This window comes from Leptonotus elevatus, chromosome 21 (assembly GCF_054856555.1).
Source record: "Leptonotus elevatus isolate MCC_2025b chromosome 21, RoL_Lele_1.0, whole genome shotgun sequence".
Classification (NCBI taxonomy): Eukaryota; Metazoa; Chordata; class Actinopteri; order Syngnathiformes; family Syngnathidae; genus Leptonotus; species Leptonotus elevatus.
The window spans coordinates 14252564-14276675 of NC_141259.1; the positions used below are offsets into that span (position 1 = coordinate 14252564).

General features: G+C 40.6%; 4 protein-coding genes across 4 annotated transcripts; 1 reads left to right on the forward strand and 3 right to left on the reverse strand.

Annotated features, from left to right (window-relative positions):
• Positions 1-383: 383 nt before the first annotated feature.
• LOC147156057 (transcription factor SOX-8-like) lies at positions 384-2367 on the reverse strand. The gene is made up of 2 exons (XM_086066306.1): positions 2262-2367; positions 384-934 (listed from the first exon to the last, which is right to left on the reverse strand). The coding sequence occupies exon 2, from the start codon at positions 915-917 to the stop codon at positions 384-386; it is 534 nt and encodes a 177-aa protein (XP_085922432.1). The 5' UTR covers positions 918-934; positions 2262-2367.
• Positions 2368-10222: 7855 nt separating this feature from the next.
• mrpl15 (mitochondrial ribosomal protein L15) lies at positions 10223-12827 on the reverse strand. The gene is made up of 4 exons (XM_086066228.1): positions 12613-12827; positions 12257-12414; positions 11269-11434; positions 10223-11057 (listed from the first exon to the last, which is right to left on the reverse strand). Exons 1-4 carry the CDS (start codon positions 12715-12717, stop codon positions 10596-10598), a joined length of 891 nt encoding a protein of 296 aa, XP_085922354.1. The 5' UTR covers positions 12718-12827; the 3' UTR covers positions 10223-10595.
• A 546-nt stretch (positions 12828-13373) lies between these two features.
• Positions 13374-15928, forward strand: LOC147156059 (acyl-protein thioesterase 1-like). The gene is made up of 9 exons (XM_086066229.1): positions 13374-13689; positions 13858-13889; positions 14407-14472; positions 14583-14630; positions 14706-14776; positions 14850-14923; positions 15018-15119; positions 15179-15361; positions 15439-15928. Exons 1-9 carry the CDS (start codon positions 13621-13623, stop codon positions 15496-15498), a joined length of 705 nt encoding a protein of 234 aa, XP_085922355.1. The 5' UTR covers positions 13374-13620; the 3' UTR covers positions 15499-15928.
• A 1002-nt stretch (positions 15929-16930) lies between these two features.
• LOC147156060 (regulator of G protein signaling 20-like) lies at positions 16931-21560 on the reverse strand. The gene is made up of 5 exons (XM_086066230.1): positions 21502-21560; positions 20860-21047; positions 19445-19528; positions 19144-19378; positions 16931-17758 (listed from the first exon to the last, which is right to left on the reverse strand). Exons 2-5 carry the CDS (start codon positions 21021-21023, stop codon positions 17570-17572), a joined length of 672 nt encoding a protein of 223 aa, XP_085922356.1. The 5' UTR covers positions 21024-21047; positions 21502-21560; the 3' UTR covers positions 16931-17569.
• Between the last annotated feature and the right edge of the window lie 2552 nt (positions 21561-24112).

Consider the following 24112-nt stretch of genomic DNA (forward strand, 5'->3'; position numbering starts at 1 on the left):
TAAACTGTGGCAGGCTAGCTAGCTCCCGAGCAGGTAAACAAGTACCCGGGGAGATAGCAAGGGAGCTAGCTTGCTAGCAACTGGGGCTAAAGCTAAACTGTGGCAGGCTAGCTAGCTCCCGAGCAGGTAAACAAGTACCCGGGGGAGATAGCAAGGGAGCTAGCTAGCTAGCAACTGGGGCTAAAGCTAAACTGTGGCAGGCTAGCTAGCTCCCGAGCAGGTAAACAAGTACCCGGGGAGATAGCAAGGGAGCTAGCTAGCTAGCAACTGGGGCTAAAGCTAAACTGTGGCAGGGTTTTTACTTTGTGGACCTGGATTTGCCACCTCTGCTTGACTGCTGGGTTAAAAATAACCCAATATAAATATAAATTGTGTGTTCATGTTCAGGATAGCGAGCGCTGTTGTCTGCGGTAGCAGCCGGGATCCACCGCTTCGGGCCTGAGCGGACCCGGCGGGCCCAAGTACTGTTCAAACTCGCTGCGGTCCAGATCGTACAGCGTGTCCAGCTGGACCCGCTCCAGGTAGACGTCCAGCGAGGGCCCGCCGAAGAACCTGGACTCGGCCTGCTCGGCGTGCCGCTGCCCCCCGAAACGCAGGTGAGGCTCGCTCGGGTAGGGATCCCGCAAGGCCTCCTGACAAAAGGGGCCGGTCGGGTAGCCCCGATCGGGATAAGCGCCGGCGAAGGGGCCGTGGAGTTGCTGGTGCTGGTTGTGGAGCAGGCAGGTGAGGTTGTAGGTCAGGTCCAAGCCGTCGGGGGGGCGCAGGGGCGGCGATGTCTCGGCGCCGGGCGTCCTGGCGCTTTTTTTCAGCTGCTTCCTGCGGCGGGGCCGGTACTTGTAGTCGGGGTAGTCGATGGTGTGCTGCACGCGCAGACGCTCCGCCTCCTGCATGTACGGACGCTTCTCGGACAGCGGCATCGATTTCCACGTCTTGCCTGCGCGCAAACATCAAGCGAAAAAAAGTCATTCAATGCCAAAGACGACTTAAGTCGTCCGGCCGACCAAAAGTTGAGTTGATGTCGTTTGGTTTGTTTTATTCATTTGGTCGAGGTTGACAAATCTTGCAAGCACTTGCGGTGTGATCATGAGCCAAACGGCCAGCAGGGGGAAGCGGTGCAACCATTTGAGATGAAAAAGTTCTGTTCACAGCGGGGACAATCAGAAGCGTGCATTCCTACATGATTTATGTTTTTATATATCAAACCAATATGTGTTGATAGTTAGCTGAAGTCTGTGTCATTAATGAGCGGAAGAAAAATATGTGTATATATATGTGTTTGTCTTCACAAAAAGCTTCTTTTTTTTTCTCCGGATATAAAGCAAAGCGGTTCCATTTCTTGCAATGTTACTCGAGAATTAAAAAAGTAGAATCGATGTGAAATTAATCATACGGCATAATATTCTGTGGGGCTTGAAAAATCCCTCAAAATGTTCGAAAATGGTTGCGATCGGTGCAAATGGCTGCCTTTTAATAAGTAAATATAACAATGAAAAAATCTAGTAACCATAATAAAGAAAATAATCAAATAATAATTGAAAAAAATAACACTGATCTTTAAAAAAATCATAAAGTAATAAAGACAATACTAAATATTTGAAAACTACTGTCATTATACTGTCACAATACTAAAGCAATATAATTAAAATGATATCTTCTTATAATAATAATAATACTAAAAAAGTAAATAAAAAATTGCTGCCATGGCTAAAACTATAAAAAAATAATTTAAAAATAATTTAGCTACAATAAAAAAAATTCAATATTAAGTATTAAATGCTGTAATAATAATCATCATCCCCATTGTCATCATAATGCAATGCATCTGCTAAATAATTGTAATATTTCAATTATTACAAATAATTATTTTTAACAGCTAAAAAAAAATACATAAGAATAAAAATAATCGAAAATGATTTCGTGACAAGAAAATATATTACAAAAAAATACTTTTAAGGCTAAAAAGTAATTCTAAAATAAAAAAATATGTAATAAATCTACTACTACTACTGTAACTACTAATAATGAAAAACGTGTCCAATAATGATATTAAAATACAAAAAATCTAAATACAAAAACGAATAAAATAATAATTAATTAATTTAATCATCGTAGAAACTCTCATCTAGACGCTGCCACCAAAAAAGACAAATAAATGTATCATCATCATCATCATCATCATCATCATCATCATCAATCACCATTTGTGAATGGAACTTTCATGGGTCCCGTCCAGGAGGGATGGGGGGGGGGGGGGTTCTCACCGAGAATCTTGCTGAGGTCGGTGTTCTCCAAGTCGGGGTTGAGCTGGGCCAGCCGCCTGCGCTCCTCCTTGGTCCAGATGATGAAGGCGTTCAGCGGCCTCCGCACCCGCTGCCCCGGGGGGCCTCCGCACTTGTTGGGGCCCTGGGCCTGGGCCTGGGCCGAGTCCGAGCGCAGCGAGCGGTGCGGGCTGGCCGGCAGGTCCGAGCAGGCCGACGCGCCGCAGGGCGAGACGCACGGCGGCTCCTCGCTGAAGTGGTGCATGCCGGGAGGGGGGTCGGGAGGTCGCCGTCGCGGGACCCTCGGATTTATTTGGGGCCTCGGCCAATGAGAGGAAGGGATAGAAGGTGTGAAGTCCAGGTGAGGTCCCAATGACCCCCCCCCCCCCCCTTCCCTTCAGACAGCCTCAAGGCATTCGCGAATTTAGTTTTTTTTTTTTCAATGAAATTAAAATGCAGATTTTAAATTAATAGCAACGTTAACGTATCATTTTTACTTCAATTTCCAATATATATTTATGTTTTTGTTTCGTTTTCTATATTTTATGTAAAATTTTAAATAAAAATACATTTCAATTAATTTCCCCCGTTAAAATGTGCGGTTAATTTTTGTATTACTTTTTTCCCATCAATTTACTCCTTAATTTCGCGCTTATTTTCACTTGCGTTCTTTTTATTTAAACGCTAATTAAAAAAATGTTTTTTAACGATTTAATTCACGGCGTTAATAATTTTATTTTTTTATTCCTCATTATGTTATGCTTATGCTCCCTCACATTTTCTTTTCTTTTCTTTTTTTAAGAAAACGTTTTTCTTTTTTTCTTTTTTTTTATTAATCCAATCTTTTCCCGTTGAAGTGTGCTGGAATCCAATCAATAGGTCCTGACAGTATTGATGGGTGTACATCAAAGTGGCGTTGGTGGGGGGGGGGGCGGGGGGGCGCTAGTTACTAATTACATTGTGGCACTCAAGACGCCAACCCCCAACACACATACACACTTATCAAGCATTGTAGGCGTCGTGTAGTGCATGTGTGTGCGCGCGCGTGTGCGTGTTGTCCCATTTTCCGCAGATGATCAAACGCGCGCGTTTATTGCGCCTGGCAAATATTTGAGCTGATAGACGCGCACAAAAGGGACGCCGCTACGATGACGATGATGATGATGATGATGATGATGATGATAAAGAGCGATTCATCATCTGCAAGGAGAGACGACCCGCGAATTAAAAAAAGAAAAAGAAAGAAAGATTAAAAAAAAGAAAAAAAAGAAAGAAAGACAAGTGCGTGCTTGAAAATGCTCGACAAGTCTTGAAGTGTATTGAAAGCCTCAACAGACTCCCAGAAACCAACTTGGCCTTTTCACCTCCAAGCATTCAAATGTTCCAAAATGCAGCCACACACGCACACAAAGAAAAGAAATGGAAGCGTTTGCAATTTGAATTTTTTAAAATCTTTATTTCGTTAAAACAAAAAACAAACAAAAAACACTTTTATTAAAAGTGATGAATGCCAGTGGTGTGAATGAGCTAATATTTTATTTAGAAAAAATACTTAATAAATAAATACAACAATTATAAATAAAAAAATAATCATATACTTTGTATATATAAAATATTTTCAATAAATACGACAATTAACAAACCTACATTTAGGTCTTTTTGTAAAGTGTGCACTGCTTATGATTTTGTTTTGAATAAAAAAAAAAGTCTAATGATTTCAAGAGTAAATCGCTTGGTATTTAAAAAAAATGTAACATTTCGTTTTTTAATAAGCATTTGTTTGAATACAATAAAATCAAAACATAGATGCAATAATTTTGTGTAATATTGAATTTTAGTTTCATTTTTTTTAAAGCATTCTTTTGATGATATATTGTTCATTCGTCGTATAACGTTGACGAACGAAGTTTATATGTTATTATTATACTTTAAAAAAAAAAGAAAAAAAGTTTATTATCATGTAAAGTATTGTATTTATATATACGGACACCTTAATGAGGACTTAATCCATGAAACGTGAACGTGATCATATTGCAGAATGCTGTCCTGTCATTCTCGAATGATGATTGCAGGTGCCCCCCCCCCAACCCCCCCGCGCCGTCCCGCCTCCATTACCGGCAAACAAAAGCTTGATGACACCTGCGCAAAAAAAAGCTACCAAACATTTTGCACCTGCGCTTCTTTTGTCCCGCGGACGAGTCGCTTATTGTCCCTTTTGCATCGCAATGGCGTCCATTAAAACTCGCGAGCTGGCGTGACGTCACGTGACGGCGAAGGTGTAAAATCCATGACGTCATCCGGCTTGGAGCTAAACAAAAGCTCGCGTTTGGACTTTGGCTTGATGTGTTCAAGACTCATCAAGACTAAACGCGTGTAGTGTGGGGGTAAAGAAAAAAAAAGGGGGGGTGCTGGAGGGGAGGGGGGGGTGGATCCGAATCCACATCGACGGTGTTGAAGGTCACGCACGCGCCGATGTGCTGCGAAAGACGCAAAAGTGCAACAAAGCTGTTGCTTGTAATCGATTCAATCAATTAAGCACAGCGGGAATACAATAACGCTGGTTTCGGCTCACTGCGCCTCCTGCTGGCCGACAGGCCAAACGTGCACGTTTGCCACTAAGCCACTGAAAATTCAGCACAGTCAGTCCACGGAGTTGAATTAAAAATCTATAAATAACATGATCATAACTATTGCAATCCATTATTTATATTTAATATGACATTTCTTTATATTGTCATGTATTTAGTAGGCTACTCCAAATAAAGGAATGTTACAATAATTCCACTCATTAGAAAATGAAATATAATTATATTAAATTTTTAAAATTGTACTTTTTTTGTAAGGTGTCACTCCTAACACTCAATAATATATATATATATATTTAAATGTCTTATTTGTGACAAGCATGGTACGTTGTATTGCCTTATTGGAGTAATCCAAAAGTAATTTAAAGTACTCAAGATACATTACTTTAATATTAGGATACTTGGATTATTAGGGTTTTGAACAGATAACGAGTATCTGTACCAGAATACTTTTTAAAAGTAGCCCCCCCCCCCTCTCCCCCTCCACAAACCTGGTGGGGTGTGTAGACTTTTCTGATCTTTGCGTTAGCCTGCAGCTTCACATTAGCGCAGCAAATGTCAAATTTTGAAGGGATTTCAAAACTGCATACTCATAATTTTGTGTATTATTTGTTCTGTTTGGACCCTCACCAAACCCCCCCCCCCCCCTGACATGAAGGTGTCATAATGAAGCACTGTATTCCTTGCATGGTGTTAGCAAACTTCTTCCTTTGGCTTTTGTATTGTATGGGCACAGCAGGCTGAAGATCCATAGAAAGCTCAGACAGCATTCTATGCAGCCAACTATGACCCCCCCCCCCCTCTAAGTGCCCCCCACCCCCCACCCCACAGTGTAAACAGCGCCCTGCCCGGCCTTACGTCAGGCCAGCTGAGAGGATTACAAGCCCCCCCGCCCCTTCATTAGGTCCCCCACAATGATGAGGCGCTGATAACAACGTGGACTGAGCCAGACTTCAAACACCCCAACACCCCCCCCCCCAAAAAAAAAGACCCCCTCCCTCCCATTAAATGTCACAAGGCATGCGTGTGATGTGTTTAATATCAGGAATCATAAGGGGACCCAAAGTGGTTCCTTGACTTCTAATATTAGCACATGCAGGATTTTGTCAACTCAATAAATGGAAACATTTAGTAAAGATTTTTTTTTCTTCAGAAATGCATTATTGTGTATAGAAAAAATTTAATAAATGAATAATTGACACAGAAATATTCAAATGAAGAGAAAAGATGATTAATTGAAAAAGACCAAATATATAAATTCCGAAATGTTCTATTTTATGTGACTGACAAATTATTGTATGATTTAACTGAATATATATTTTAAAAAAAATACAAAATTAAATATGTAAATGCACAAATGTCATAGTAGTGTAATATTTATACTTAAATGTCAATTTTATAAATATAAACTTTTGTTTGTTGTTTATATGAAATAAAAACAAAAAGAAATAAAAATAAAACAATGCTAAATGATTTAAATGCACAAAGGTATTTTTTTCAGAAATGTATTTAAAATAAATACACATTTAAAAAATTATATAAAAATAGCCTACATAGAGTATATGTGAAAAATTGGGCAAATATTCTATAAAATAATTTTAAAAAAATACACCATAGATCATAAAAAAAAAAGTACTTCCTATTGAATGAATACGACTTTCACATAAAAAATAAATAAAAGAAAGCCTGCATTGCTGCAATTCCTTCGCAAATCAACAAGGCCCAGATAAGCCCTGCTCGTTATCGGCACAAATGAAGGACGTCTGGACGTCGTCCATATTGCGTGGGCACCTCGGAGCCGCCATTAAGTGGCCCTCGAGAGCCCCAAACAAATCCTCACGTTCGTTAAGTGGCAGAAAATGTCTGCCGGCTGCTCTAATTAGGTGTGAACAGGTTAGACACAGACATTAGATTAATGTGCAGCCAGACAAATCCTTTTCAAGTCTACGGCCGCCGGCGGCCCTTCACAAACTTTTCGCAACACTTCGCAACGGAGCAACGAAAAGCAGCGGTTATTCGATTCATCCACAGCTAATCGATGATCAACTATCTTTTGCATACCAAGTAGACAGAGCCCGCATACCGGGTGCAACAAAATAGACGACCAATCTAATCAATTATCAAACGAATCCACAGCTGTTTTGACCGTCGATTCATCGCGATGAGATCTTGTTCAACAAATCCGCAAAAATTTCAGCCTCTAAACGGCAAACGCTCGCCAAAAAGCAGTCGGATTATCCTCGAAATAAGAATTTGCCGACGTTCGCTTTTACTTTGGAAAACAATCATCAAAATGCAAACGTAATCGTACTTACAAGTTAAATACAAGAAAGAAAGAAAGTAAATGTCTAAGCCTGTGTGACAATCGTGAACTTTTAATTCAGTCATTCTTTTGTGTACCACTAGAGGGAGCCCAAGCTGTGCTAATGCTAGTGAAACATCCAAATGGTGCAGATTTTTGTCCCTTTTTGTCATTTATATTCTTTTACATCGAATTGTCACGTTTTAGCCACTTGAAAGCCACAAAAAGACACAAATTAGGAAAATTACACGGGATTGAATTGTGTTCAGATGGCTTTTAGTCGTGAAATTTTGAAAATTATTATTTTATTTTTTTAACGTTTGGGGGAAAAAGATGAGAAAATTGGAGCAATTTGGCAATCTACATGGAAATCGAAATGTTGTGACAGCAAGTTAAAAATGATTCCGGCAATCCTGCTAACAAAATGTGACTTTTGTATGTTTTCTGCCAGATGACGATGTCACGTATCAATTTTTGGACAAAGGAGCAATTTCGTGTAATATTCTCATACACTTTTTCTGAAACAACCTGTCGCTCGGCCAAATGTTTTCGTTTAGATTTACAACTTTTAAGTATCCTGACAAAGTGAACATAAATCAGAGAAATGTGTTTTTAAAATAACCACGTAGCTTAGCCTTTACGCCATTAGCCTAGCGCTAACACAGCAAAGCAAAATAGCATAAGCGTGCTAATGAAACTAGCATCGTGACTGTGCATTTTTCAGGTTGACAAAATGCAATTTGACGGCTTTGAAAATAAACCGATCTTCGATCCAAATGGCAAAAAGTCACCTTAGCGACAACAAAAATGGCGTAATGCGAACAATCCGAAAATGGAAACGCGAGTCCAAAGACGTCGAAAAAACAACACCAAGAAAGAATCAAGCAAGAGAAACGAGCGTTTTGAGAGTTGAAGTGCAAAAGATCTGCTGCTTTGAAGATAAGCCAGCGCGCCCGCCGCTAAACAATGACTCGGCGTTTTCTTTCCTGCGTTCTGATTTATTTGATGTGCTGAGGATGCAGCCCAGATTTGTCCTCAGCCTATACGCCGCTTCTACGTGTCACGTTGAAGCGCTAGAAGGCTGTAAAAAAACACAACTTTTCTGTCCAAATCTCTTCTCCGAAATGTCCAGCGGGTCGCGGCTGCTTCGGCTTTTGTGTCGGAGCACAATGTCAACACACAAACATATGCTTCCTTTGATAAAGAAGCATCAAATAGTGCACTTATTTATAGCCAGGAGGCCATTTCCACAAAATAAACATGAGGCCCAACTACCTTTCCCAATTTTTCAAGTGAGCGCAGAGAAAAATGGGACACATTTATTCCTCTTGGGGTCCTTTGGATCGGCACTGGGGGCATTTATTGGGACCCTTGCGATGGAGGCAACCTTAAGGTACATATTTGCTGTCTAGGTCAGGGATGGCTAACGTTTGAAAAATCAATCAATAAATCAATCAATCAATAAATCAAAAAAACAATCAATCAATAAATCAAAAAAATCAAAAAAACAATCAATCAATCAATCAATAAATCAAAAAAACAATCAATCAATCAATCAATAAATCAAAAAATCAATCAATCAATAGATCAATAAATCAATGCTCCCCTACCACAACTGATCAATTTCAAGTTGTAATAGCATGGTCCACACCTAGGTGGCAGACATCACTTAGTAGACTGTATATTAGACAAGCAAAAATGCCAACAACAACATTTTGTCAGCCATGATGGATTTTGTCTTTGTGATTTTGGTGTCACTCAATCAACTATTAATGATAACGATTAATGACGTTAAGACACACAAAAAAAAGGGTTCTGCATTGCATGTTGTCATCACAATCAAAGAGTGGTTGAAAAGTACAGAAACATAAAATGTTTTAATCTTGCCAAGAATGGTTCGTTTAAAATGTGTTAAGTTGACCTTTGCTATTGATTCCCCCCCCCCACAAAATATTATTCCAAAAAACATTGATAAACTTCCAATTTGTGAGAAATGGCTCCTCTCCAAATTAGACAAATATTTTTAAAATAATGGACGTGGGAGAAGAAAAAATAAATATGGAATATTATTTTTGTTAGACAAACTTTTTTTATGCTTATATCAATTTTGGCAGATTTTTTTTATTTTTTTTTACTGATTTTAATTTCCTTTCAGAATCAACATTTTCTATAGGATACTATTCTTCAAAAACACTCCCACAAACGTGGGCTATTAATATTAATATTTGTTAATTAGTACACACAAAAAGTAGTTTTCTTAACAAATTTATGAAAATAATATTTTGTAAAATTGAATGATGCCAAAATGTCATCTTTGCCGCATGTTGATCGTAATGTGAAGTGAAACATCGGCCTCCGATTGTGTGCCATAAAAGGCGCGCGTCACGACGTACAGCTGCCGCGCGTCACGTGACTCATTCCGAAGCTGCACGTGACACACGTCACTGCCATCTGTTTCCTGTTTTCATTCTTTCCACTCGTCTTGATTTCCCGCCCGCTCACCTGTCGCGCTCGGAATGTTTTCCCTTCCAAATGAGAACGTGTGAACATTCCAAGACGTTTTGTAATCAGTGAAAACAATTTTTTATTTCTTATTATTTTTAAGAGATGGATATTCCAATTGATTTTAATGCAGAAACGAGAGGTTTGGGCATGAGCCCTGCTGCAAATGGCGACAAAGCACTACTTTTATAGAAACAAAGCTCCTTAGCTCACTTTAACATAAACGTGTTCCTTGGCACCAAAATGAAAGCAAAGCACTACTTATGTCTAAATTACACTTATATTTCTTGGCATCAAGATACCACTAGATGGCACCAAAGCAATATTATTATTATTACTTTGGCCTGTAAACAAAAATAGCAATACTGTATAGACAAAATTGGTGTGAGGATTTCACAAAAAATAATAAATTGGCAATTAGGTGAATGTTAGTTGCGAATAATTATGCAGAAAACTATGAATACATTTCAGTACTTAACTTGCTTATGTAAAAACAAATCAAATCATAGGTCAAGGTACTGCTCAATTAAAAACAAAAATATATTTTGTTCTCCCAAGAAAAGACTTGAATCCACTTTTGCAAACATCTGTTTTTACTTTAGGAAACCAATAATCAACATTTTTGCCAATTTGCTGACACATTTTATGGACCAAAACAGTAAAGAATTTATAATCATTTTGTTATCCATCATCTGCGCAGTGAGTTTGAATAAAATAAAATAAATGAAAATAATTGTTAGTTACAGCCCCCCAAAATTCAAGCCACTGTCCATAATGTAGTTTAAACATTTGGTGATACTACTGCATTCCACTAGAGGGAGCCCATGAACACACTTTACAAACTACTGCTTCAGTACGTTTTATTGGCGCTTTACGACAATTTATTGCAAATTATTTTGATCACTCAAGCTCAAGACCCACTGGTTGAAATAATACACAAAATGTCCACTAGGAGGCGTAGTATTTCAGTAGCTTCTCATCCGAGGGCTTGAGGATCTTCTTCTCGGCCATGTTGACGATCCAGCCCGGCGCCAGTCCAAAGAAGATTTGCCGCGTGTGCTTGCGGGCAGCAAGCACCTCGTACCGTTCGTCTCGGGAAATGTCCGGCAACGTGTAGCCGTACTTGAGCGCCAGGGCCAGGCGCGCCCGCTGCACGTGGTCAGGGTTCGCCAGGTAGCCGCGGTTGTCCGGGTCCACGTAGTACGGCAGCAGGTCCTCGCCGGGCAGCATGCGTCTGGGGATGGGCTGGCCGCGCTGGAAGAACGGGACGGGTTTGATGAGGATGGCCAGGCTGATGGGGTCGTAGAAGGCGCTGGTCACCACGCCGCCGTTCCTCTCCACGGCGGCGATGGCTTTCTCGGACGCGCGCTGGACCTCGATGTTCACTTTGGCCGAGAACAAGTCGGCGCCCTGGAAACACAAATGTGAGATTTTGTGAGTGGCGACATCTGCTGGCAGACTCAAAAAATACACCAACAAACTAACAAAATAATTGAAGACGAATGCTGGCATTGAAATCGGGATTCAATTGGATTTTTTTACCATTAAATTCTGCAAATTAATTTTTTTTTTTTTTTAAATGCATTGTGAGAAAAAAAATGGGATATGGGATACAACGTACTTCGTCCACCAACTGTACGCCGAAGTCCCTCTTGAGCGGCTGCACGGTGACGCCGCGCCCGTTGACCAGCTGCGTCAGGTCGATGGGCTGGCTGGGGTCCACGCGGCCCAAGTCGATGAGGTACTGAAGGCGCTTCAGAGACAGCGGCTGGTACTGAGGACGCCGGCTGAAGCGGAACAAAAACAGGTTGGTTACCTGGTGACTCGTTGGCGTATTTAAAAACAAATTCAACTCATCTGTAATTTAATTCCCAAAATATTTTTTTATTATTATTTTGTCGTAGTATCTTTTTAAATTATTTAAAGTACATTAACTCATTCACTGCCATTGATGGCTAAAGACGTCAAAAATGTATTGTAACTATTTCTATTAGTTTAACATTTTTTCCCACTTTTGCTAACAAGAGTATGAAAACCTAGATTTTTTTTATTGTATTACAACAGAAATAACATTTGTGATTAATCGTGAGTTTAATGGTGAGGTCATGCGATTAATTACAATAAAAAATTTGAATCGCCTGACGCCCCTATTAATATATATATATTTTTTTTATATGAATATTTTTTAAAGAAAAGATTATTAAAAATTAGGGCCGTCAGGCGATTCAAATTTGTTATCGTAATTAATCGCATGACTTCACTAGTTAACTCACGATTAATTGCAATTTATATCTGTTCTAAACTAATAGAAATTGTTCAAATGAATTTTTGACGTCTATAGCTGTTCATGGCAGTGAATGAGTTAATTGGTTTTACTTTATGTATTTTACTTGTATACATATTTTGTTTTTGTATAATCATATTTATGTCATTTACATGACAAATATTTATTTAGGATTTTATTTACAAAAATATGTATTACATCTGTGAGAAGTCCTCCCCAAAATGCCTGGTCGTCTGAAAGGACTGTCATTGTTTAGCACCCCCATAACGTGTCTTCCTATATTAGCAATGCTTATCGCGGGCCTTGTTTATTGACACGAATGTACCTGTGTCCTTCATTGTAGCCGTATTTGGGGATGAGCAAATAAAAGGGCGTCTGTCCGCCTTCGAAGCCGAGCCGAGGCCGGTTGCCTCGCTGCCGCTGTCCCTTGTGTCCACGTCCGCTGCGGCTGCCGCCGTGCTGCCCTCTGCCCCGACGTCTTTCCTACAAAACAATGCAAAAGTGTAAAGACGAAACCATTACAGTGAGTGGATCGGTTAGCATTAGCCTCGCGAGCGAACCTCTTTGCCGATGTTGCTACGCTAGCTAGTTAGCCGACATTGACTTTCAGAAAGTACGGTTAGCATTAGCCACGCTAGCCAGGTTAGCCCGCATTTACGGTGTGTCAAAATGCAACCATACGTTCTTTGTGGCGCCGGGCTCGGGCCTGAGGTTGGCCAAGGATATGCGCGGCAGGTTCCGCAAGGCTTCGAAAGCTTTGCCGCCGGTTTTGTAGGGAATAGACATAATTGTTAGGAGGGTCGACAGTGACTTCACATGTCGGTACAAACTTGGCGACGATCTAGCTAGCCTGTAGCCAAGGACAACAAGACGACCCGTCTCACGTGACGTGCGTGACTTCGGAAGTGATTCTACCCAATATTGAAAAATAAAATTGTTAAAAAAAAAACGTAATCCTGTTTTTTAATTGTTTTTTTTTAAATTACATTTAATCCTTAAAATAGTTACAAATCACCGCTTGAATCCTGTTTGTCGCCCTTTGGTGGAGCCAATCATGAAGCGGGAAAAAAAGGCTTCGAAATTCAATCTTAAAAATACTTTTGTAAGCGTTGCCTCGTCTAACTTTGCATTTACTTTTCGTGAGCCTTTACAACAAAAAAAAAGCTGGTTTACCAGCAAACCAATCACCGCCTTGATTTGATGTCCATTTCCTTCGGCGAAGCCAATCAAAATAGGAGAAATCGTGATTCGGAAGTAAGCCTACCCGTGTACGTTTAAAAAATATTTTTAAATGATCGCATAAAAACATTCGTGGTCTTGGAAAAAAAATAATTTCAAAGCTCCAATGCTACATTTTAATTATGTAAAGTAGCGATCAAAGCGTCGCATCGTCTGCCTTTACCGTTAGGTAAAAATATTGGCGTTTCAAAGAACCAATCGCCGCCTTCATTTCGTACGTCTTCCTACGACAGAACCAATCGTAAAGTAGAAAAGGCGGAACTTCCTGTGCCACCTTCTCGACGTCCCAAGTAATGTGATTCGTATGATTAGCTCGTGTGTTGTTTTCTTCAAACGAAACTTCCTCGAAAGAAACGTTTTAAAAGCGTCCGCCTGACATTCGTCCTTTTGACATTTCGCCTCGATATTTCGCTTAATAGCGGCTTCTTCACGGGTACTTCGTTGTATTGTATGTGCGGTAATAACATGTCGGCGCCTCTACCTGCCATCGTGCCTGCTGCCCGCAAAGCCACCGCGGCGGTGAGTCGATAATCCCGACTACTTCGCACCCACTACCTCCCAACACATCCCTTATGTTACTTTTATGACCACAAACCTCCACCAGTCGTGTGTATTTGCAGAATAAGCATCTGTCAAATAGGCGTCAGCCTCCTTTACTAACTGATGTCATTGCAAACCTTTTTGCAGGTGATCTTTCTGCATGGCCTCGGTGACACGGGGTAGGTCACCTTTGTTTTTCCATCTCTAAATGTTACTTACACTGACTGCGACATAAGATAGCAGGTGTGTATGTATTTGTATGGCCAGCAAAGATTCAACTTGCCACTATAGCGAAAACATAAATCGCATAAATCTCTCAGCGTGCGACGGACAATTGCGAGATTACGTCACAATTGCGTCACCAGCCAAAATGCCAGCGTTGGTCGGTGAAAACGAGTTGGACTTTGGATCCTTGTTAACTTGATGATTTGGGAGGATTATTTTGATTTCAAAATGTGATTAAATCGCAATATGAACAGAAATTGGACATCGTTGTCATGGAGGCACTCGTACATGATTACATTATTAAATTGAAGGGATCAAAACTGCGTATGCATACAAATGAGTTCTAAGGTCATCTGGATCTATTTTTTCATGTATTTATATACTTTCTCGTGTTTGTATGTGTACTGTATACGCATTCGTTTCTTGTATTACACTTAAAAGCATTTTATGATTTTTTTTTTTTTGGGACAGTCACGGCTGGGCAGAAGCATTTGGCGGCATCAGGACGCCGCACGTCAAGTACATTTGTCCGCATGCGTATGTATTCCTTTCAAAATTAACATAAGACTTAACCGTCATTTTTTTTTAAATTTCTCACTATATTTGACATGATTATACTTAATTATTTTTGAATATTTTTATTACAGGCCGACCATGCCTGTCACCTTGAACATGCGAATGTCCATGCCTTCCTGGTAAGTGGGCCGCACATGAATATGTATGAAAAAATATTATTTGCAGCGTATTGTAGACGATTTGTTTGTGCTCAGGTTCGACATTTACGGTTTGAGTCCAGAAGCGCAAGAAGACGAGGCCGGCATCAAGAGAGCGTCAGACAACCGTGCGTGTGTTGCTCCAAAGTGATGTCATCGCGTTGCATTCAGGAAATCGCGTAACTTTTCATTCCTCTGCAGTTAAAGCCATGATAGACCAGGAAGTGAAGAACGGCATTCCCTCCAATAGAATCATCGTGGGTGGATTCTCGCAGGTCAATATCCAAAAAGTGTTTTTTTTTGTTTTTTTTCCCCCCGTATATTTAAAGCTCCCCGAGCCGACACGCTTGATGTTATTTGACCTGACAGGGCGGCGCTTTGTCGCTGTACACGGCGCTGACCAGCCAGCAGAAGCTCGCCGGCGTGGTCGCCCTCAGCTGCTGGCTCCCCCTGCGCAACGCCTTCGCTCAGGTAGGCGTGGCACTTCGATTCCAGCGACGCCGCCGCCTGCTAACGGCTCTCCCGCGTAGGCGTCGGCGGGCGTGGGCGTCGCCAACAAGGACATGGCGGTGTTTCAGTGCCACGGCGAGGCCGACCCGCTGGTGCCCTTCTCCTTCGGCACTCGCACCACCGACAAGCTGAGGAGCCTCCTGGGTCCCGACAACGTCATCTTCAAGGCGTATCCCGGCCTGCCGCACAGCGCCTGTCCAGAGGTTCGAGACCAACCAAGTTTTGTTTTTTTTGGCGGGGGGGGGACACCATACTAACCAACGATGTTGTTTGCGTGCAGGAAATGGTCGACATCAAGCGATTCATCGAGAAGCAGCTGCCCGCCCTCAGCGACGAATGAACGCCGCCGCATCCAATTGGACTCGGATCGAGGACACTTGACGATAACAAACACGCCTCCACCGCTGCTAAAGAGGTGTGCGCGGGAAAGCTTCACGTTGCGCTGCGGGTGAGGCTCGTCCCGTCCGTCCCGTCACAGAGCGACGTTACGGTAGAGTCACGTCAGTCGCTTGATTGTGATGCTAAAAAGCCATTTCCTGTTCCGCGGTATCTCGAGCTGTACTTTTAACGCACAATAAATGGCCTATTGTTAGTATTACTTTTTATTTTATTTTATTTTTTTTGCTCATGTGTTGCTAAAAGTGTAGCTCAGTATCTGTTAATTCGACAGTTTAATTGCATACTCGTTAAATGTGTTTTTTTAGGCTCATTTCAAGATGGCAGATTTTCTTATTTTGATATTAAAAGCCGCCTGCTGCAGGTAAAATGGACCCATTTTTAGCATGCAGTTGTTTTTATTTGAATGAGTCACGAGTCACAAATTATTGATTGAAATGGTAAGTAAAGGGTGTCATAATTGAAATCACGATTATTCAAATAATTCGTTTTTGGGTACAAAACAAGAAAATGTTTAAACATTTAAAATTATAAAGGCAAATACAATGATGTGAAACACTATAATTACGTAATTAAATGAGTCATTTTAAAAGAAAAAGGTGCAAATATAAATTTAAACAACTCAAAATTAGTATTAATAATCTTTTATTTTTGTTTACGATTATGCCGATTTTGTAATTGTGGAGTGTAATCATTGAAATTGCAAGTGAATTTTGATGAATTGCACATCCCCGATTTGAAATATTGTACAGTTGAACGTTACACTTTAACATGCATTTTTAATGGGAAAACATGGATTCAAATGGTGCGTGAAGGAGTTAACGGAATTGTCTATGATTTTTTTGTATTTAATTTATTTATTTTCCCAGATAATTGGCGAGTGATAATTGACCCTTGGACATTCGGGCTATCCCTTTAACAATCAACGTTAAATGATATGTTTTAGACCAGGCAATTAAAAAAATGTCATAGAAAATGATGTTTAAATACAAAAACAAAACCTTTTGTCGGGCTATTTGATTATGGAAAAAAAATAATGATCACGATTATTTTGGCAATAATTGAAATCACAATTAGTCAAACGATTATTTGTTTTTTGTTACAAAACAAGAAAAAAAAAAAACATTAAGACTAATTCTTTGCAACATTAGAATTTTCTGCAAGTTCCTTTTGGACGAAGCAAAATTTTATTAAATACGTTATTTTTAAAATTAATCATCTTTTTTTCACGATTATGTTGATTTTGTAAATGTGGAGTGTAATAATTGAAATTGCGGTTGAATATCGATTCATTGCACAGCCCTAAATTTTTGGGCATGGATTTTTTTCCGGAAACTGTTTCCAGTGACTTTGAATGAAATGCGTCAATCAAAACAACATGATTGTGCTTTTATTGAACTGCTTTCACACCAACATTTTGCCCTGATACACAACTAGAACTATAGCGGCGGCCATGTTTTCACGTCGTCTTTCCTCATAGAAGATGACGCATATCACAGTATCCAAATGCACAGCCTATATATATATATATATATATATATATGTCTATATTGCTATATATAGGTATCTTTATATACATAGATATTTAGAAATAAATATAGATCGACGTATAGCTATATTGGTACATCGTCTGTATTATTATATCCAGGTATGTAATCTGGAGAAGAGCTGAAAAGCACCAAAGTCAGATGTGGCACCTGTCGGGATGTACTCCAAATGTAGAAGATCTCGTCCCAAAGGCACTTTCCGTCTTCTAAACTGTTGTCAAAATGAAAAGTTTCCATGTTTTTTTTTTAAGGCTCGCGATGGACCTAAAACAGCGAAACGCGCCGACCGGCCCCTCCTGGAAACAAGGTAGAAAAGTGCAACGTCGTCAAGCGCTAGGGAGTGTAGAAAAATAGACATTTGTGGGCTAGCTGTGAACGCGGGACATCGAACCCCGGAACCCCTTTGGGACACATGCGACTTTTTTTTTTTTTTTCCCCCTTCCTTTTTTAAAGCTAATGGTGAGTCTTCTATGGCGTTGGCGGAGGCGCCTCCAGGCTCTTGATCAGATCCGTGTAGGCGGCGGAGTTGATGTAGCGCGGGTACGAGTCTCTCTGCATCAGCGTGTAGATCTGCTGCTGGGCGTCGTCAAAGGTGTGCGAGGTGGGCTCCAGCATGTTGCGGTTGATCACGTCGCGCACGCGCGAGTCCAGGCTGACCTGCGGGGGGGGGGATCATGAGCCGGCCGTTTAACGTCTCGCGTATGTTTTTTTTGTGATTAATCGCATGACTTGACTCGTTAACGATTAATCACAAATGTTATATCTGTTCTAAAGGTACAATAAAAAAAATTCTAGGTTTTCATACTCTTGTTAACAAAAGTGGGGAAAAAAGTTAGAATGAATAAAAAAATGTTAAAAAAGAAAGAAAATATTATAATTGATTCGGGGTGTAAGGGGCGATTAAAGTTTTTAATCGTAATTAATTGCATATGACTTCACTAGTTAACTCACGATTAATCACACATTTCATATCTGTTCTAAATGTACAGTAAACAAATTCTAGGTTTTCATACTCTTGTTAACAAAAGTGGGAAAAAAATGTTTTAATAAAAAAATAGTTAAAATGATTTCTAGACATTTATAGCCGTCAATGGCAGTGAATGAATTAAAAAGAAAATATAAAAAAATTTGGGGCGTCAGGTGATTATAGGTTTTCATACTCTTGTTTACAAAAGTGGGAAAAAAATGTTAAACTAATAGAAATAGTTCAAATTAGTTTTCGACGTTTATTGCCGTCAATGGCAGTGAATGAGTTAAAAAGCATCAAGTCTTTAAATGCTCAAATGAAATAAATGCTAAAAAATAAAATTGCTCAAATGGCATTAAAAACAATGTTGAGAGTCATTGTTTTAAATACTTGTTCATGCTTTAATTGACATACAGCGTTGTGTTAAGAAGTCACTATAACACCATTTAGCAATAACTAATGTGACAAAAATCGATTTATTTGTGGGGACTCGTTGTAATTTGCAATGAACAAAATGGCCTGCAGTCCACGAGTTGCTTCATGTTCCAAATACAAATTGCTCTGAACAGGGGTGGCAAATCCAGGTCCACAAAGCAAAAACCCTGCCAGTTTGGCTTTAGCCCCTTGTGCTAGCTAGCTAGCAAGTAAATAAGCTAGCTCGAGTTTAAAGTCAAACTGTGGCAGGGTTTTTACTTTCTGGACTTGGATTTGCCACTTCTGGCTCTGAAATTGAAAAGACAAATGTAGTGTTTCTGCCATCAACGTCCAACATGAAACACTAATGCCACCTAATGGTGGAATATATATTTTTTAAAAACTTAAGTATGACTCAATGATTCACACTACTTTTAACCGTAACTATGAATCACTCTAAAATGACTATCATTGAACTAAATGATGTAACCACATTTATGTTAATTAACCAGAGTATGAAAAAGTTGCATTACAAAAAATTGCAAATCGTCCTTGATGCCATAGTGAACGACAGTCGGACTCTTGACATGCATTCATTTTCACCATGTTGCAAAAACACGAGTTTTCAGGCATTTTGAGACCCCGGAAAAGGTTTGTTTACCTCCTTCGGGGAGAGGATGGAGATGAAGTCCTCGTATATTTGCCGCACTTTGTCCTCCACCACCGTCTTGTTGGTCTCCTTCTTGAGCTCCTCGCAGGCCAGCCAGAACATCATGTTCTCCTCGCTGAACTCGGTGCGCAGGAACTGGCGGAAGCAGCCGCGCCCCGCCGCGCTCTTCATCACCTTCTCGAACGACGACGTCCACGAACGGGCGTCCTCCAGCGTCGGCTTGGGGCTTCCCGCACCACAAGATGGCATCGGATGAGCGAAAAAACCTTCCACCTTCAAAGGCGGATCTCACCTTTCTTCACAGTTGTTGGCAGCTTCCGTCCTGCGATCACAAGCGGACCTCTGGATCGTCTCGTCTTCGCCTCGAACGGTTAAACTGCATGAAAGCAAATGTTGCCGTTCAAGGGACGGACGGATGGACGGACGGACGGCATATTAATAGCTGGTAACAGTCGTCGGGCGTGTACCTCAGGGACCGCCGCGTGAATGGCAACAAGAAATGCCATTAAAATGTACACCGCACCTGACACCAGGTCTAATTGGGTTGCGCCGTCCCACTCGGGAACGCGCGCAACAATTAGGACGCGCCTCGGGAGGCCGAAAACAATCACTCGCACGTCCCTCAAGGACGCAAGTGCGCCACGATTCCAAAACACATCGCGCCCATTCCGAAAATGTAAACGTCATCTTGAAATAGTTCCTTTCATCCAGCGGATGCTAACATTAGCATTGTGGCTAGCGACGACTTAAGGGTATGAAGTCATTTCTAATTAGCATAGTTGCTAACGGCTTGCGGGGAAAACGACCGGCAAAGCTTATTTGCAGAATTGCGATGTCTTCAAAAGGGCGTTTTTGCGTGACTTTATTTGCTTGTCTTATTTTTTCACTTGGACATCATTTTACCGTCGGGAAAGTTGTTCAAAAATATAATTAAATTGTGAATAAATAGAGTGTTATTTGTTGCTTTATTATTAGAATGAATAATTGCACTTTGAATAAATATGAGCGCTGTCAAATGATGAAATATTTTAATCAGATTAATCACATCTTAGAATTTTGATGAATTCATTTTTTATCAACGTTTTGCCCGGCAAATTTAAAAAGCACCTGTGACGTGCTCTTTTTTATTTTATTTTAATTTTTATTTAAAGTGATGAGGACGTCTTCAAAAAAATGTATCCACTGCACACGCTCGTGCTCTTTTTCTCATCCGTTAATTATGTGATTAATTAGTTAACCCTTTAACTTTGACAGCCCTAAAAAATAAAAAATAAAAATGCAGAAAATTATCAAATAAAACGAGCATTTAATTATTAGTCAAATAAACAATGCAGTTAAAAAAAAGAATGTGATTAAACAACTTGCTAATTAATTGCATAAATGAATAATAAACATGGGATATTAGCAAAAAATAATTACTTATTAAACAACTGGCTATATGAAATAATTTTAGGGATGCACATGAAAAATGGGTAATTTTTTTCAGACAAATACAAAATCTAAACTTTTTTGCTTTATGAAACGATATTCATTTATAATGAATGCTGCAAATCAAAATGAGCATATGTTCACGAAAATTAATTATAATCGAAATAAAAGCTAAAATAACCAATTGATGGCATTCATTAACCCCCCCCCCCCCCCCGCCCATTTACACACTTTTTTTTCCCCAGCCCCTTTTCTACCCGTTTGTGAGTTTTGAGTTACCAGGAGCAGCTGCAGCAGCAGCACCAGCAGAAGCAGCAGGCGTTGGAGGCGTTTCCGGGGGCGTTGGCGGGGGCGTCGGCCATCCCGTGGCGGGCGTGGAGGGCGGCGGCGGCGGCGGCGGTGGCGGCTTCCTGGTGCACTTGCATCTGCTGCCTCTTGCGCATCTCCGGCCGCTTCGAACCCGGCAACTGCGAGCGACGCCACACTTTGACGCCAGCCGTGCAATATTAGTCACATCTGCACCCCCCCCCCCCCCGCCCCCATCCCTCCTCCCTCCTCCACCCTTCAGTGAATGGACGCAGCCCGGCCACAAGGCAGCAGCATCCATCTGCCTCTTGCGCCCCCCCCCCCCGACCCCCTCATGATCAAACACTTTCTCCAAATGCAAGCAGCACATCTGCATTTAAAACGCTCATCTTATTTGCACTGTAAACGCTCGCGCAGCGCGTTCGCGTTGCATGCAAATGCGAGTAACCAACCGAGCCTGGCTTTGGATGCTGCGTTAACAATAATACACCCCCCTTTAAAAAAAAAAACACACAAGCACTAATTCCTCCTTCAAAAACATGCACCCCCCCCCCCTCCACTCCACAATGTATCAATATAGAATAGCAAATAAAACCTCCATTCGTATGTACTCACTGTGTCACCATGAATGCCAGAATGCAGGTGCTGTTTTTTTTTTGCAGCGGGGGAGGACGAGGAGGGTGACGCGCATGCGCGAACTGGAAGACCCGTACTGCCTCTTTAAGGATTTCCAGTTTGGTTCAAGATAAAAATAAATAAAAAAACTGACGTATAAAAACTACGTTAAATGGGACTTTCGTTTTGAAATACAGCAACAACAAAAAAAAGATATAACGAGAAGAGTGCGTATTGTTCATATCGTTTTGTTTTTAAACTAGCAGGTGTCCCTTAGAGGCGCAATACAGCGGGCGGCCACCAGAGAGCAGTAAAGCTTCGCACCAACGTCAGTGAAATGGAAGAAATTTGTCAGGTATCATTTTAAAGGAATTTACAACACCAAACTTAACTAGTACGTAGAACAAGATAGCCTTTTAAAAGCTACGATAGCTTATCATGCTTGTAAGACGCATCCATTAATAGCTATCTAATTTATACACATTTACATTTAGGCTTGACTTTTTCTTTTTTTAACTTTGTCCTCTGTTATTGGCAGAAAAGCTAAACTATTAAGTGTTTTTTTATGCCCGGGCTAAATAAAACAAAAGTATTGCTTTGGCGCCATCTTGTGGCATCTTGAAGCCAAGGAATTTCCTGGAGAAGCTTCATTTTGTAAAAAAAAGTAGTGCTTTGTGGACGTAGTTGGGGAGTTTTTTAATGCAACTACTAAGGCGAAGTAACTCTGTGGGGATCATGGAGGAGAAAACACAGAATGACGAATAGGAAAGTAGTCATTGGTATTTTATGGGTTACAAAGCATCATTGCACTTCTGGTGCCTTTTTGTTAAAAAAATCAAGATTTTGTTTTACAATCTACATTTTCTGGTTTAAACTATTAAATCATTATTTACAGGCAGCTGGCAGTTATTATTTGCAAAGTGCCATCGTGCCGGTTGCCTTTGCCCGAATAATGGCTGCACGCTCACTGTAACAATTCAGGAATATTTGCTCGCCGGGACGCAAATCATCAATCCGGCGGTAGATTTCATTTCAGCTCTCAGACGCAACCTCTGGCTCTTAAATTGCCCACAAAAACTCATCATATAAAAACAACAACAGAGGGAGAAGAATGTAAAGAGGAGCTGTTGCTGTCTTATCACGGCGATACGTCCTGCCTGCCCGCCTGCCAGTGGCGGGCGGCGGCCATTAATAATGCACAACAACTTGTTAGCGGCAAGATGCTAAAATGGCCGCCGCCGTAAAACTTGGTCAAGATGTGGCGGTCTGCGCTTAAAATATGTCAATAAATTCTCTCTTCCCCCCCCCCCCACCCCCCCCACCCAAGAAACACGTGCGGCCATGTTGCATGTGGGCGTTACCACCCACACGCATGCAACATGCGGCGGCAAAGCGCTGAAGGCATTCTCTTTGACAAAACGGCCTTCACTTGAAACCCGAACCCTGATTGGTTGCTGGAATTTGAAATCCAAACATGGAACCCTAATCCTGGCCTGAAACATGAATTTGAAGCACGAATATTTCTTTGAAATTCTCAAAACCCTCATTTGAATGTTTAAAACTGCAACCACTCATTTTGAACCCTACATTAAAACCGTCATTTATCTTCGAAACCCTCATTTGGACCGCTACTCTGAAACCCGAACCTCTCCTTAAAACCCTACCCATATTGCGAAACCCTCATTTGAAACCCTGACTAGTTTAAAACCAAAATCTAAAATTCCAACCCAAATTTGAAACCCCACCCCAAGTTAGAAACCCCGAAATCAAACCTGAACCCTCGTTTAAAATCCTTCATTAGAAATCTTGCCACTCTCATTTGAAACCCCACCCTTGGTTTGAAATCAAATTGAAACCCTAATTCCTAGTTTCAAACCCTACTTTGAAACCCAACTCAACGGGTGCTTGGTGCCTTAAAAAAAATGTTTTTTTTAATTGGTACTCTTTCTTCTGTTGTGGGTTCTGTTTGTCTTCCCATCTTGTCTCTTGATGATTCCTCCACCTTGTGCCAGGATTCCGTGCCGGTGCCGCGGGAAGGTGCTGAGGTGGGCACCCGACCCTCGCGCGCAGCCAATCAGATTAGACATACAGTGGTGGCCGAACATGGCGGCTAATGAGACATCCCGGTGAAATAACGAGAAGGTTCGAGCGACGCCAGACGTGTTCCAATCCCGCAAGGAAATTGCAGAAGACGACAAAGGAGAAGCACAAGTGCCATCTTGAGCTCGTTATTGGAAAGCAACACGAAGACAACCTGCTTCCGCACAAAGACAAGACCGGCGATTAATTGCAAGTAAGGCTTTCTTTCTTTTTTTTAATCAAAAACTGACCATGTATAGTAAAAGCTTTTTTTCTTTTTTTTCCCCCTTAAAAAATAAAAATAAAAAAATGTTGTTTTTTTTTAATCAAAAAATGACCATGTATAGTAAAGCTTTTTTTCTTTTTTTTCCCCCTTAAAAAATAAAAATAAAAGACCATGTATAGTAAGACTTTTTTTTTCTCCTTAAAAAAAAAATACAAAATATGAAAAAAAAAATTTAAATCAAAAAATGACGATGTATAGTAAACCTTTTTTTAATTTATTTTTTCCTTAAAAAAAAAAAAATTCAAA

Bases quoted from the DNA above. Each gene is read 5' to 3' on its own strand.
- LOC147156059 (XM_086066229.1), top strand. From the start codon at position 13,621: ATGTGCGGTAATAACATGTCGGCGCCTCTACCTGCCATCGTGCCTGCT. The intron at 14,924-15,017 runs GTCAATATCCAA...TTGACCTGACAG, and splicing joins TCGTGGGTGGATTCTCGCAG to GGCGGCGCTTTGTCGCTGTA. The intron at 15,362-15,438 runs GTTCGAGACCAA...GTTTGCGTGCAG, and splicing joins CGCACAGCGCCTGTCCAGAG to GAAATGGTCGACATCAAGCG.
- LOC147156060 (XM_086066230.1), bottom strand. From the start codon at position 21,023: ATGCGCAAGAGGCAGCAGATGCAAGTGCACCAGGAAGCCGCCACCGCC. The intron at 19,379-19,444 runs GTGAGATCCGCC...TGGTGCGGGAAG, and splicing joins GCCAACAACTGTGAAGAAAG to CCCCAAGCCGACGCTGGAGG. The intron at 17,759-19,143 runs GTAAACAAACCT...CCCCCCCCGCAG, and splicing joins CCATCCTCTCCCCGAAGGAG to GTCAGCCTGGACTCGCGCGT.
- LOC147156057 (XM_086066306.1), bottom strand. From the start codon at position 917: ATGCCGCTGTCCGAGAAGCGTCCGTACATGCAGGAGGCGGAGCGTCTG.
- mrpl15 (XM_086066228.1), bottom strand. From the start codon at position 12,717: ATGTCTATTCCCTACAAAACCGGCGGCAAAGCTTTCGAAGCCTTGCGG. The intron at 12,415-12,612 runs GTATGGTTGCAT...ATTGTTTTGTAG, and splicing joins AGCCCGGCGCCACAAAGAAC to GAAAGACGTCGGGGCAGAGG. The intron at 11,058-11,268 runs GTACGTTGTATC...TTGTGTTTCCAG, and splicing joins GCGTACAGTTGGTGGACGAA to GGCGCCGACTTGTTCTCGGC.